We start from the raw sequence: 15,178 nt of genomic DNA, 5'->3' as shown, positions 1-15,178 counted from the left end.
ACATCATCTATTACAATTTGTAAATTGCACCATATAATAGATAGCCTAAAACATGACAACATCGAGTGTTTGTGTGACCCAAAGCTGTCATGGCAACAGATCAGCGCTCCTCGATGACGCCACGGGGAGTGACGATTGGAGCCAAGATGGCGGCCTCAACGGACCGTCAATTTGTTAATGCCGCCACTAGCTATGACGGTGGTGATCAAAGGGTTAACACCCACGATCAATGCTAGCACCGATTGTGGGTGTTAGCGACGGGTGTTTTCTCCATTGTGCAGCAAACACCCCCTGAGTATTAAGAGGGCTTATCCTGTAAGCCCCCCTCCGCTTCGGGACGTATGCTCCTCCCTTCAGGCCCGCACCTTGTAATATAATGAATTAGGTTTGACCGGAGAGTTCCTTTAAAGAGCAGAGGGCTCAGCCACACACACACACACACACATATATATATATATATATATATATATATATATATATATATTTGCCTTCTGTATTCTTCTAACCAAAATTGGCTTAAATCAAGAAGCGGTTAATGAATTAATATTCACTGAGCTGTGTTAGCTATGTCAACGATTTACGACATTTTCCTCCAAAAAAAAAAAAAATTGTCTCCGCACTATCCAAGACCAAAAAATAATGTTCTTCTTTTTTAATTTACCACCTCATAATTCCTCCTATTGATCCATAAAAAAAATCCTCAAATGACTTATAGTAAAATGCAGGCTGAAAGAAATTGAAAGCACACGGCTATGTTTGATCTAACAAATGTATCTCAAAAATGTGTTATGTTCCTGTTAAACTTGCAAAGGTATCATTTGAGACTAATGCGTTTCCCTGCCTTCCTCTAAAAGATGCTTCTTCTCTGATGGAAAATGTAATCACCGAATGCATTTTCATATTAAACTATACAGTATATGCAGAAACTTTACTTAAAGTCCACGACTAGTTCTCGTACAATACCGCGAAAGCTGTATATTATTAACGTGAGTGGGAATGATGAATTCTAATCATCATGATTTTTTTTCTCAAATTTTTTCTCACTTTTTGTCCATAAATTGTACATTTTAACATAATGATTTTGGTATATGCCCATTTAAAGTTTCATAAAAGTTCCCATTTACGCTTACAAAAAAGTATAAAAAAAATAAGCTGAATGTAAAGTTAAATATTAAAAAAATATTAGTTGAATATATTTTATTGCAACTGTACCTGGCCCATTGTAAATACCATATATACTCGAGTATAAGCCTAGTTTTTCAGCGCAAAATAATGTGCTGAAAACCCAAACTCGGCTTAAAAAAAATATAGGTTTTACCAGGTTTTTGTGGAAAAATTGGGGGCCTCGGCTTATACTTGGGTCGGCTTATACTCGATATCTAAATGGAAAAATCGAGAGTGTAGAAAATATTTACCCCCAGGCGAAAAGTTTATTTGGGTCAGTCATATAACAAAGCTATACTCACCTCCCCCCTGCTCCAGTAGGGCTGTCCCTGCCCCAAACCCTGCACACTACTTGTGTGCCTCCTGACCCCACACGTGATGCTATGGATGGAAGGCCACTAACTGAGGCATGTCACCATTACATTCTGTGATTGGCTCAACTGTCTCATAGTTTTCCATGTGGTTTGAGGGGCTACAAAAGAAGTGCAGTGTAATGTATGGACACTGGGAGCTACACTACCTAAGTAGTGGGGGGGGGGTGGAGAAGTGGGTACAGGCAGTCCACAGGTTATGGACAGGATAGGTTCCATAGGTTTTTTGCTGTTATGGTCTAATGGGACCAAGGATTATAAAAAAAACTTTATTACAGACACCTTACAGCTGATCATTGCAGTCTGGGGCAATAGTAAAGCATCTAGAGACTTCACCAGAGGTCAAAGGGTCAGAGAGGTTCGTCTGTAACTAGGGGTCATCTGTAAGTCAGGTATCCTTAAGTAGGGGACCGCCTGTACACTTTTTTATGGTACTGGCCATCACAAGACTTTAGCCATAATTTTTAATTATTTCACGAAACCTTGTAAGTGTTGAGTTAGAATAATGGCATATTCCACTAATATTTCTTTGGACTTGGGAAACTGGAAGCATTTTGCATTATTTTCTTATCCCATCAAATCATTTCTGAACGTTAGTCTGTCCAAAAAATAGACAAAAAAAGTCTCAGTTGAGACAAAAATAGTCTCAAAATGTATCTAATGAAGAAACCAGACAATGGGGGTTGTTTAACATACGTCGACACCCGTTCTCCGGTGTTGCAGCCCTTTATACATGGCCCAATATATCTAGAGGCTCTGGGCTATTGATATATTGGGTTTCCGGGATGCACAACTTTTATTTCTGCTCCAGGTTCTACCTAGCGTAGAAATATTCTAATGTTAAATTTTTATTCATATTTTTCTTAACGACGTCATAACAAACATCATAAAGCATGATTAAAACAAGAATAATATATAAATATATTTTATTTTTTATTTTATTATATACCACATATACATGACTATAAGCTAACCCGAATATAAGCCGAGGCCCATGCTTTCACTACAAAAAACTAGTAAAATAAAATGCCCAGCACCACCTCCTCAGTAAAAATATGCCCATCACAGTCCCCATCGGTCATACAATGCCCAGCACAGCCCTTCCTCAGTAATAAATTGCCCAGCACAGTCTCCCTCAGTATTAAGATGCCCAGTAAAGCCCCCCTCATCAATAAAATACCAAGCAAAGCCCCCCTCATTAAAAAGATGCCCAGCACAGCCCCCCTCATTAATAAGATGCCCAGCACAGCCCCCCTCAGTAATAAAATATCCAGCAGAGCCCCCCTCAGTAATAAAATGTCCAGGACAGCCCCCCTCAGTAATAAAATGCCCAGGACAGCCCCCCTCAGTAATAAAATGCCCAGCACAGCCCCCCTCAGTAATAAAATACCCAGAACAGCCCACCTCAGTAATAACATGCCCAGCACACCCCGCACAGTAAAAGAATGCCAAGTACAGCATCCCTCAATAAAAAGATGTCCAGCATGGACATATATACCCAGCACAGCCCCCTCAGTAAAAAAAAGTTCTTCAGAACAGCCCTCCTCAGTAAATTGATGCTCAGCACAGCCCTCTACAATAAAATGATGCCCACCTGACTCCGCTCACCCAAATTGATGCCTGGCACAACTCCCTTAAAATTAATAACCATAGTACTTACCCTCTGGCACTCCCAGCAGCTCATCTTCTCCTCGCTACACCCGGCTTCTTGTCCCTGCGGCTCCAGGCGTCGTTATGGTAAAATCGCTGCTGCGTGACGTCCTAGCACAGACCATAGACAGGATATACTGTTTGCAAAGATGTCATTTTGCAAATTCCTGTTTAATTTTTATTCATGTATATTCCTAAAGTCATAACAACTACTGGCGACATTGCAATCAAAAAAGTAAGATTAACACAAGTCTGATTGTAACATAGCAAACACAAAAGTAAAAAAAAAATACCCACATTTTATCCAACAATCAAACCGACAAAATGAAATTTCAAATTTCTGTCTAAAATTTGATTTGATTATGGTCTTCCTTTATATTATTACTATCAATTTTCAGCTGCCGGAATTTTTTTTTTTTCCTAGCTTGAAGATGTCCGGCTTCGTAGATTTTAATGTATTCTTCTGGTAACCGCGGAGAGTGTTTTCCTCTGTCCTTTCTTGTGAATAAGGCTGTAATTATCTTTTGATTATCCTGTAATATATTCTCAGTTGTGCTCTACTGCCTTATTATCATCACAGAAAATGATGCAAAATTATTTATACGATTGTGTCGAACTGAACTCAACGCGTACTTTTGGGAACCGCTTCGTGGCGAAAGTATGTGTATGGAAAATGTGATGAGAATTTAATGGCACCCAAAACACAATTACTTTTACTCAAATTAGCGATTACACTCACCTAACAGCCCGTTTCTTCCGACTTTTCCATAATTCTTAGCAGGCAGCGAGCGAGGATAAATACAGTTCTATAACAAATACAACCACAGTTATGATTACACAAATCATATAAAATTTACATATCTTCCACTATTCATAGGTGCTCGTGTCAGGCGAAATTTAACTTGGGATGCTAGACATAAGGTCATCAGCTGCATAATGCATTTGTATGAACCGTCGGGGCTGCATTTTTTTATTTATTTATTTTTTTATTATTTATATTCTGACATTTTTTGAAACATTTGACAAGAGGCAGAAAGCACTCAAGACACTTCACTAAAATAATAAAATAAAGCAATCTAATGCTGCCGAAAAAGGTTTCATATATTAAAAGGACACATTCATTTGAATATTAACCGTTTCAGTATTTTTGGTTTTTTTCCAATTTTTCAATGGGGAAAAGTTTGGAAAAAACGTCAGTCTCCTTTCCCAGAGACAGCTGTGGTCCAAGCCAATGTCCATGAATGATTGAGAGTCATCAATGTGATCGAAATGTCTTTACAATAAGGCTACAATTGTCAAGCCAGGTAATAGCAAAGCACCTATTTAGGGAATCTTGAACTTATTTCAAAATAATGCAGTGACCAATGTTGGACTGTTTCTCTTCCTGGATCTTAGAGAGTGTCCTCTTCGCTTCCATGATAAAGGTTTTTATAGGGAACCTCTCATCAGGAAGGTCATTTTTATATGATGACAGGTTCCTGTAGCCTCGTGTATGTTGATTTCAAAAATGCCTTTGTCATGCATGTGAATTATTCTAATGCTATTTAATTCGTTCTTTAACATTACTTGGCTCCCTGCCAGCACAGTGTAGTGAGTCCCGGGGAAGTAAGGGGGATTAGTTCAAATGGCACAAGTTATCTTCTCTGCAATGCCTCCTCCCTTTTTGCTCATTGCTCTTCACCTCCCTTACCCTCTCCCCTGCTGCCTCCCTCCGCTTACATCAGCTCACCACCACAAGTCATTCTCAATTCTCATAGGTATCGTTTAATTTTCTGACTCTCACCTGGGAAAATAAAAATGTTCTCTTCCTGAAGGCCCAGTAGCCTGCCAAATTAATTTCACTTAGATGAATCTTGTTCATGGTTGGTATTTTTCTACAGAAGTCAAGTCTGGAGTGGCACCAGACCATTTTGGCCCTATTTCACAGTGCGGCCCAAATTAGTGCTAGAATAATGGACATTGGATGTTTTACTCTTCGAGATCTCTTCCTATAGAAAACAATTTTTAAATAGTTTGGTCAATCGTGATCATAACAGAGCATCTATTTGCGGAGCTTTTACACTTTTTCAAAATGATGACCAGATCAATATTGCAAAAAGTTTTACCAGCATAGCAAAAGTTCAAATGCCCCGGCCTGGCCAAATGGATAGATGAATGTCACGAGTAGCCCCAGGGTCCTTCACTGGACCCCAAGTCGCGACGCGCAACACCATTAGCCCTCTGCAGATAGTTAGACACTGCAGTCCATGTTTGACAACCGTGTCCAAGGAGTTAAACATCCAGGATCTGAACTTTTCTGATAACACAGCCTAGCCCCGGCACCAGCAGGACGCGATGTCCTGCAATATTCTTCTAATGTGTCTCCGTAGAAAGGCAGAGCATCAGAAGAAGTACCCTTAATGACCATCATAGAATCCATTAAGAAGTTATAGATGAAAACGGCAGATGTAAAAATTCATTCCTTTTGCTCAGGATAAATCTTTCCTTTTGTACTCTTCATATTTTCTTAAAAAAATATACCTTTTTTGTGCCTTTTTCGCAATGTTTTCACTCCTACACAAACATAATATTTATTTTTCTAATTTATTATTATTTCATTTTTATATTTTTTCATTATCATTATTTACACACCTCGGGAGAGCAATTCTTTTTTTTTCAATCCGGTGCCTCACATCAGTAAAATAATTTAGCAAATTTCATATTTTCACTGATACTGAAATCTCAGTTCATCTTATGAAGGTGCAAAGAAGTTTTAGAATTAATTCCAGGTCATAACTTAAATTTAAAATCTTTTTGTGTTTCCCGGATACAAACTCACACTTTGAAGTTTATAACTTATTTACCGTTTTGTGCGATAATTTTTTTTAATAAAATTAATAAAAAAATATGAAAGAGTATCTGACCTTCTGCAACTGGTGATATGGAAAATGAAGAATAACTCGGGATCAGGTCCAGGGAGATAAACCTGCCCATGTTTAGGTTATTATCCAGATAAATATGATATATTATAATGACATATATAATTCTATATTATATATCTTAATTATTTGTTTCTGGTTTATATATTTTATTATTTGTATCAATTATTTTTATTCATTATTTTTACAAGTTTTTTTATGCAGTTTTTAAATTTAAAAATTGTCCAATTAGAGGAAGTGATTTGTGTGGGCGGCAGATACTGAAAACATAGAAGGTCCTATTACAATTAGTTTATCAGTTTTAAGGCAATAATAATTGCACTGATAAAGTTCTTTTAGGGACAGGGTCTGCTTAAAGGGGTGGTCTTCTGGGTGTCACTGTATTTTTTATTGTCCTTTAATTTACACAACAAAATTACAAAAATGTAAATAACCACACAAAGGTAGGCAAAAAACACCAGCTCACCCAACCTCCGGCTTCCACCAGGTGTTGTAGGTTATACGACTCCCCAGGTGCAAGTCCAACCACAGCCATCAGGTAACGATGAAGAGTAACTAATGTAAAAAAGGAAAGTCCTTTATTCGTATAAAAAATGCATGTCCAACATGATGAGACAAGGGTTAACACGTTTCGACGCCTAACGTCTTATTCATAACTAGAGATGAGCCAGTATACTCGTCCGAGCTTGATGCTCGTTCGAATATTAGGGTACTCACAATGGTTGGGCGCTCAGACGAGTATCTCGCTGGCTCGATAACGAGCATTTAGTTAACGAAACACAGTGAAGAACAGTGAAGAATACAATGAAAACAGTGAACACAGTGAAGAACACATTGCAGATGTTCCATACATCTGCTAACTTATCGGAAGACACACGTGCCCGAACGGTGTTCTTCACAATAGTATATGAAGAACAATATGTGTGAAGAACACATTGCAGATGTTTCCATACATATGCAATGTGTTCTTCACACATAGGGGGTCATTTACTAAGGGCCCGATTCGCGTTTTCCCGACGTGTTACCCGAATATTTCCGATTTGCGCCGCTTGTACATGAATTGCCCCGGGTTTTTGGCGCACGCTATCGGATTGTGGCGCATCGGGGCCGGCATGCGCGCGACAGAAATCGGGGGGGCGTGGCCGAACGAAAACCCGACGTATTCGGAAAAACCGCCGCATTTAAAAACCGAAAATGTGTCGCTTGGGGAGCGCTCACCTTCACCTTCTATGGGATGGTGCATTCCGGGGCGTTAAGATTATTTTCGGCGCTGCAGCGCCACCTGGTGGACGGCGGAGGAACTACCATCTTAAATCCCAGCCGGACCCGAATCCTGTGCAGAGAACGCGCCGCTGGATCGCGAATGGGCCGGGTAAGTAAATGTGCCCCATAATGTTCTTCACATACTATTGTGAAGAACACCGTTCGGCGCTCGTGTCTTCTGATAAGTTAGCAGATGTACGGAACATCTGCAATGTGTTCTTCACTGTGTTCTTTCAATGTGTTCTTTTAGTGAAAACATCTGCAAACATCTGCAATGTGTTCTTCTTTAGTGTTCTTTCAATGTGTTCTTTCAGTGAAAAATGCTCGAGTCTCCCATTGACTTCAATGGGGCTCGTTATTCGATACGAGCACTCGAGCATCGGGAAAAGTTCGACCCGAGTAACGAGCACCCGAGCATCTTAGTGCTCGCTCATCTCTACTCATAACCTATGGTTATGAGTAACACAATGAGACAAGGGTTAACGCGTTTCGACGCCTAGCTGGTTATGGTTATGAGTTTGACGCTAGGTGTCGAAACACGTTGACCCTTGGCTCATTGTGTTGGACATGCATTTTTTATACGAATAAAGGACTTACATTTTCACAAAATCTTCCTCGTTGAACTCTTCCATGAGTGCCGGTACGCTTTAATCTTTTACACAGCAAAAGACACAAATATATGTTTTACATAGGACATAGGTAATCAATAACATGTAGATTTTTTTTTGTATATTGCTGTAATTTTTCTATAGGTGACCACAGCCGTAAATCTACTAACTGTATTGACTGTGTGTTGACTATGGATGGGTGAATGGATAAGACTCTATGTCGTAGTAGTTTAGAATATGCACATAAATATGAATGATTCGAATATTTTGGGACGGTTGTTTAAGCTCAATCTGGTATTTCATAGAAACCCATAAATTTCACTGTTTTTGTTTCCTATCCATCCCTCTATTTTTGACATCAGCCATGATACCTCATTATACTTTTTATCACGTGAAAAAAAATAAATTGGCTCTCTATCCATTGGCTCTAAGTGGAATTATTCACCCATCCCTAGTGATGACATCACCGGCTGCCTCTGATTGTGGTTAAAATGCTCTGCTTATCTGGTTTCTCTTCAACAAAAGTCATATGGGGGAGGGGCATCTGTTATTTATTTAACTTTTTTTTTTCAACTTGGAGGTCGATTCTTTTATCTTGTCCGATATTTAAGAAGCCCCTTTAAGAGCTTGGATAATAAATCTGTAATTTCTATCTTCATCAAATGTAATAATCATTATAATAGATTTTTACTATATCTAGAACCCTCGTGAATACTTTTCTTTTTGACTTTTTTTTTTCATTTCCTAAAAAAAAATAAACAAACAAAAAAAAAAACCTGTACGTTCCTCTCTTTTACTCTTTTACACTTTCTCTCTTCTATATTTTCTTGAAAATCAGCCCGGAGTGCAGAGCACTTTCACTACCTTTTATGACGTAGCAGGTGATGTCATAGCTGGAGGCAGGGATAGTCAACTTTCCCTCGACCTACTCCCCTCCTGCGCTGAAGGAGCTCTTTTTGGCAACGCAAGCAGGGACTCAACCATGGTAAGTCACCCTAACTTTAATCTGCATCTCTATTACGTTTGCATCCCATCACTTTTTATTGGATTTTATTACTTTTTTTTGTGCTTGCTTTTTTCTGACTGTTGTATTATATTCCATGTAAACTTTAGTGAACCTGTCCCCCGTTTTTACACCAATCAACTACTAGACCCATAAGGTATGGTGTAAAATATCCTTTCTTCTATTCCCTGTTTTAGGTCAAAAATTTTAAATTAACCTATAGTTAGAGATGAGCAGACCCGGATTTCCTGTTCGGGTTCGGGTTCGGTTTAACCTCGTGAGACTTGGAAATATTCAGCAACCAATCTGGCAAATTAACACACCTATGTTAGGGGACACCCATGGGAATTAGTTTGGTGTTCGGCAGCCAATTCGGCAATAGGTCTGGGTCAACCGGAGGAGCACCCGAGTCCAAACAGGAAGTTCAGGTCCGCCCATCACTACCTAATAATAAAAACAAAATAGTTTCTAAATTTATATGCAAATAAGCTGAAAAGATTCACTTTTTCCCTAAGATGAACCACACTGAGAACCTGGAGGGTGAGGGCCATGTTATATACTGCTAATTTTTGTTCTATAACACCAGAAACAATGCATGGTGTCATTTTAAAGCTACATCTTATATTTTTAAAATGTATCAGGCAGGAAAGCTGCAAATAAACAACCAATTACTGACTCTGCCTTTAAGTCTAGTTCTAAAGTAAGGCACAGTCCTGATATACATATACATATAGAAACAATGCATGGCGTCATTTTAAAGCTATATTTTATATTTTTAAAATGTATCAGGCATGCAAACTTGAAATAAACAACCAATTACTAATTCTGCCTTTAAGTCTAGTTCTATAGTAAGCCACAATCCTGATATACATTGAAAGATTGGATTCCAATTTTAAAATTGACAAAGGCATGGTTTTTGGTGCTATGGAACCAAATATAGTGAATTTGGAAATATTGCTCCCATTCCTATTTCTAAAAGTGACTCCTTTCAGGCAAAAAGTGACTATTTTCAGCTGATTTACATATTACTTTAGTGCTGTTTTTAATTTTGTATGTAAATGGATGAGCTTTAACTCAAAAGATGGAACTCTCGAAAGGAAATTCCATATCTTACCGAAGAGTGTTGTAGTTTCGATAAGCGGGGGACAGAGAACCTTTAAGAATCTGGAAACAAACTGAGTTCTACGGTGCAAAGTCCAAGTTCTGGCTCATTACTTTTGTGGTTTTTATAGCCAGGAGTTAGGATTAACGGCTGTTGCTTTGTCTTCCTGTGCAAGTGATGTTTTTTGCTTGGCTTTTTCTGTATTCTGTAGCATTTTAGAAAAACCTGATACATTGTTTGGATGGTTCTTCTTCTTTTGCTGCCTCCTGGGTACCTATTAAACCTGTCAAGATGTCAAAAATGTTGAACAAAAGGGCAAAAGAGGGTCATGTGAAGGTTGTCGGCCTACAGGGATTTTTGCTTTACTCTTTCCTTTTTTATTTTTTTGTACTTTTTTTTTATTATTTGTACATTGGAAAACCTGTTGCCACCTGAATGTGCGTCCCGTCACTTCCCAACGAGAGCCGGCAAGGAGCAATAATGCATAGTACATAAATCACCGGGAAAAAGAACATGATCACAACCTTTTCCATGAAATGTTCATTGCCGTGATTGATGAGAGACTGTCAGTTCCACGGCCCAAAGTCAAAGCTGAGTGAGAAAGGACATTTAGGGATTTATAATAAAGACAGGGACATCCTGGTGCGCACATACAATATATAGCCGCCAGATTGATGGCTCGATAGGACTGGACAGATTGTATATGAGAAGGTGTCTGCTCTCTGTCCATCTTCTCCTGCTGCCGGGAGCACTTAGTATACATGTCTAGCGGTATATGTCTGGTGTATAACACTCACCATCCTAGCGCAGAATATTCCAGGGCTTAAGCGAGCAGTACGGAGAAGATATATGGGGAGAATTCAGAGACTCATTGGATATCCTCACATTCTGGGAGAGTATAGGAATAGATAATACAAATTTTATAGTGCAGATGTATCAAGAACTAAGGCTCTGTAACTTGAAGCTACCGGGCCCCGGTGCAAAATGTGTGCCAGGCCCCCAAATATAATGTATTATTTATAGTCCTAGTCTTCTCATATAGGAAAGGTGCACCATATGGGCCCCTTAGACTTCTTGGGCCCGGTTGCGACCGCACCCTCTGCACCCTCTTAAGTTACGCCCCTTGGCTCCCACGAGATGTGTCAACAAGTTCCAGCATCTTAATATGTCTCTGTCAATGAGGGGGCACTCAACAGCCACATAGGGGGATATTTATGACTAATTCTGTGCAGTCCAAGGAATTTTGATTTTAATAGCGACTTTGCCACCTCAATGCGATCTGGGCGTGGTGGAGCATGGTGGGGCGTAGCGTCTGGTGGAGTGGGCGGGCACTGGGCACTCCCGGCCCCTGCCTATGTGACTGTGAAAAACCAGCAAACTTTAGTTTGCAGGTTTTTACTCAAAACTACAGTAGGTCGGACCTGGCAGAGTTTTGCACTGCCGGACGGATACATCAAGAGGCCTAAGTCTCTCCGCATAGTGTGGCTGACTCACTTTTACACCAGGTCCGTTCTGGCGCTTTAGGCTGCTCCTGAATCTGGGGCAGGATATAGAAAGTGCCCAGGTGGGTTTGTCCCCGCGCTTGCCCATACCCCGCTCAAACGGCGTGCAGCGGCAGTTGCTGGATTTGCACCGGGACTAAATTATGGCTTGTATACCGGTATTTAGGCACACAAGTAGAGATAAATCCCTATTATGTGGTTCATGTCTATGTAACTATCATTTATCTCTGTCTCCATTATCTGGCTATTTTGCTCATATTTGTGCTTATTTGTACTTTTATTAGAAAATTCCACCTTTATTATTGCATTTTTTATATTTTAGAGGCACAAACATCAGAAGCTCCCATTTACTTCAGAGCTTCGTGGACAGCTACTTTTCCATATAATTTTAAATTTATACCATTGATACTAGGACTGTGAGGTCTCTGTATATTTTTAACTCTGGCAAAAAAAAGTAACGATTTGGATATTTGTAGTTTTTTTTTAGCTCTTTAAATGTCGTTAGCAAAGTCAGCAGCAAATGGCTGTGGCCGCACGCTGGCACTAACCTGGGAAAATTGTTGCCCCTTTATGACAGTATTGGGAGCGATGACCCTCCCCAGAATGGTGGTGCGTAACACTACCACAGCAGAGACTTTGCAAGTGGAATTTAAACAGTTAACACACGTGATTGGTGTGACTTGCGGGTTTTACTGGTTGCTGTCCTAACAGTATTGCAAATCTAAGGTTCAGCATGACTTGGCCAAACCCAACTTTTTATGGGTCCACTCATCGTCTTCTAACATGATATCACTGGGGCAATCCTGCCCAATTTGGCAGTACCCATAACGTCTGTTATTTCTGTATTGCACTGTTATTGCCCTGATTAAAGGTGGTAGCTTCAGGTATTACTGCCCTATATAGAGTCATATATATAGTCACCTGCGGTATATATAGTCACCTGCGGTATATATAGTCACCTGCAGTATATATGGTCACCTGCAGTATATATGGTCACCTGCTGATATAGAATCACCTGCCGTATATATAGTCACCTGTTGATATAGAGTCACCTGCCGTATATCGGGTCATCTGCTCATATAGAGTCACCTGCTGTATATATAGTCACCTCTTCATATAGAGTCACCTGCTGTATATATAGTCACCTCTTCATATAGAGTCACCTGACGTATATATAGTCACCTGCCGATAGAGTCACCTGCCATATATAGAGTCACCTGCATATATAGAATCACCTGCTGATATAGAGTCACCTGCCGTATATAGAGTCACCTGTCGTATATCGAGTCACCTTTAGTATATCGAGTCACCTGCCGTATATAGAGTCACCTGTCGTATATAGAGTCACCTTTAGTATATCGAGTCACCTGCCGTATATTTAGTCACCTGTTGATATAGAGTCACCTGTCATATATAGAGTCACCTGCCGTATATAGAGTCACCTGCTTATAAAGATTCACCTGTTGTATATACAGTCACCTGCTGATATAGAGTCACCTGCCGTATATAGAGTCACCTCTCTTATATAGAGATTGCTCAGACAATAAGCTCCCTCCAGATATCATTAACATTGTACTATGTTAATGGGTTAGTGACTGGATATTAGATATCTACACAACTAAAGCCGTTTACAGAGATAGAGCAGAACTTGACTCTTAGGCCCCTTCCACACTGGCGTTTTTCACGCGCGAGTTCTGCGCGTGCATTTGACGCGCAGAACTTGCATTGCACTCTGTCCCATTGTATTCAATGGGTCTTTCTTCATTAGCGTTGGTCTTCACGCGCGTGCTTGCGTTCGTTTTCGTTTTTCCCGCCCCATTCAAGTCTATGGAGATGCATCAAGAACGCATTGCACTCGCAATCATTGCAAGTGCAATGCGAGTGCAATGCGTTTTAAACGTAAGGGTTGCTAGGTGACCAGAATAACAGTATTTCCCCTGCTCGCGATCGAGCATTTAATTAAAAAAACACAATGAAGAACAGTGAAGAATAGAATAAAATCATTGCACACAGTGAACACAGGATCATTTAAGAGAAAAACACAGTGCAGAACACAGTGAAGAATAGATTACAGATGTCCGGCACATCTGCTTACTTGTCGGGAGATACGCGCGGAGCGGTGCGAACAAAATAGCATGTGAAGAACAATATATATGTGTGAAGAACACATTGCAGATGTATTTAAACATCTGCAATGTGTTCTTTACACACATATATATTGTTCTTCACATGCTATTTTGGGCGCACCGTTCCGCGCGTATCTCCCGACAAGTAAGCAGATGTGCCGAACATCTGTAATCTATTCTGCACTGTGTTCTGCACTGTGTTTTTCTCTTAAATGATCCTGTGGTCACTGTTTTCACTGTGTTCAATGTTTTTATTCTATTCTTCACTGTTCTTCACATCTGCTAACTTGTCGGGAGATAATATACGCGCGGAACAGTGAAGAATAGATTGCAGATGTTTGCAACTTATCAGAAGACATTCTTTTTCAATTAAATAACACATTTTAATCCCAAACCATGGTCCCTTTGAAAAATGCTCGAGTCTCCCATTGACTCGCGCGTGAAAAACGCGCCGAAAACGCAAAAAAACGCTAACAACACGCGCGTGAAAAACGCAAAAATGCTAATTACTCCAAGGAAAAATGGAACAAAAACGCAGCCAAAAACGTCAGTTTTTCACGCATTGCACCCTGACGTGAAATGCAACGCTAGTGTGGAAGGGGCCTTAGGCCTAGACACGACCGTTATTAGTGGCCATGTGCTCGCCATTGTTTCTTTGGTTATTAAACCTCCCCCATGTCTGTCTATGGGCTCATGATCGCAGCCATTGTGTTCACAGTGCCATTAGTGACCTGTTTACCTGGGCCAAAAGTCATAGGGCGGTTCCTATTCCTGCCCGAGGTTGGGGCCCAGGCAGTCTCACCTACCAATGACAGATGGGCCCGCAAACATGGAACTAGAGTATAGGCCTGTCGTGTGCGTCCTGCAATTAGCAAACGTTCATGTGCCCGAGGCCTAAATGTGTGAATTAATTAGTAGCAGCAACTTTAAATTGACTTTTTTCCATTGATTTCAATGACTTTTGTGATGTGATATAACACCGCAGCCTGTTATAAGCAATGTATGTTACTATCAAAATGCAAATCTCCCATCAGAATCCATCATGATAAACCAGGGACACTTACTCATAGATCCAGGCACCGTGACTGTGGTAATTGTCTTATATTTCTTATCCGTGACCTCCTTCCTTATGAAATCAACATTTAGAATTATGCTAATGATCCCGAAAGACTCTGTGGGTGTTACCAGAACCCCTCCATGCTGTAGTTTCACAGGCTGTTACACTGTCTCACGCTCCCTTTCTGCTCCCTCCGCACTCCCCCCTTCCTCTGCTTGATGTGATCTCACTGCAGCATAGGAAGTTTCAGCAAAAGTGGGAGGGGCAAGTTCTACTGCACAGTGTAACAGCTTTTATCTGCAACATAGAAGGGCTCTGGTAAAGCCCCTCTGGCTCATTAGCAAAATGATGTGGATTTTTAAAGGAAGGAGGTGATGGATAACAAATATAAGAAGATTACCACAGTCCCGGTGC

At 40.2% G+C, this 15,178-nt stretch overlaps 1 protein-coding gene across 2 annotated transcripts in view; it reads left to right on the top strand.

Moving 5' to 3' along the window:
- CTNNA2 (catenin alpha 2) overlaps positions 1-15,178 on the top strand; it is a 1,396,423-nt gene that overhangs the window by 1,328,196 nt on the left and 53,049 nt on the right. The window contains exon 18 of one of the 2 annotated variants that reach the window (XM_072126313.1): positions 8,813-8,959. The exons of the other annotated variant lie outside the window; for it this stretch is intronic. Coding sequence (XP_071982414.1) covers positions 8,813-8,959 — 147 coding nt within the window. The remainder of the gene's footprint in view (positions 1-8,812; positions 8,960-15,178) is intronic. 2 annotated transcript variants of the gene reach the window in all.

This window comes from Engystomops pustulosus, chromosome 1 (genome assembly GCF_040894005.1).
Source record: "Engystomops pustulosus chromosome 1, aEngPut4.maternal, whole genome shotgun sequence".
Lineage (NCBI taxonomy): Eukaryota > Metazoa > Chordata > Amphibia > Anura > Leptodactylidae > Engystomops > Engystomops pustulosus.
The sequence above is the reverse complement of the archived record's forward strand: the minus strand, read 5'-3'. Positions and strand labels throughout refer to the sequence as shown.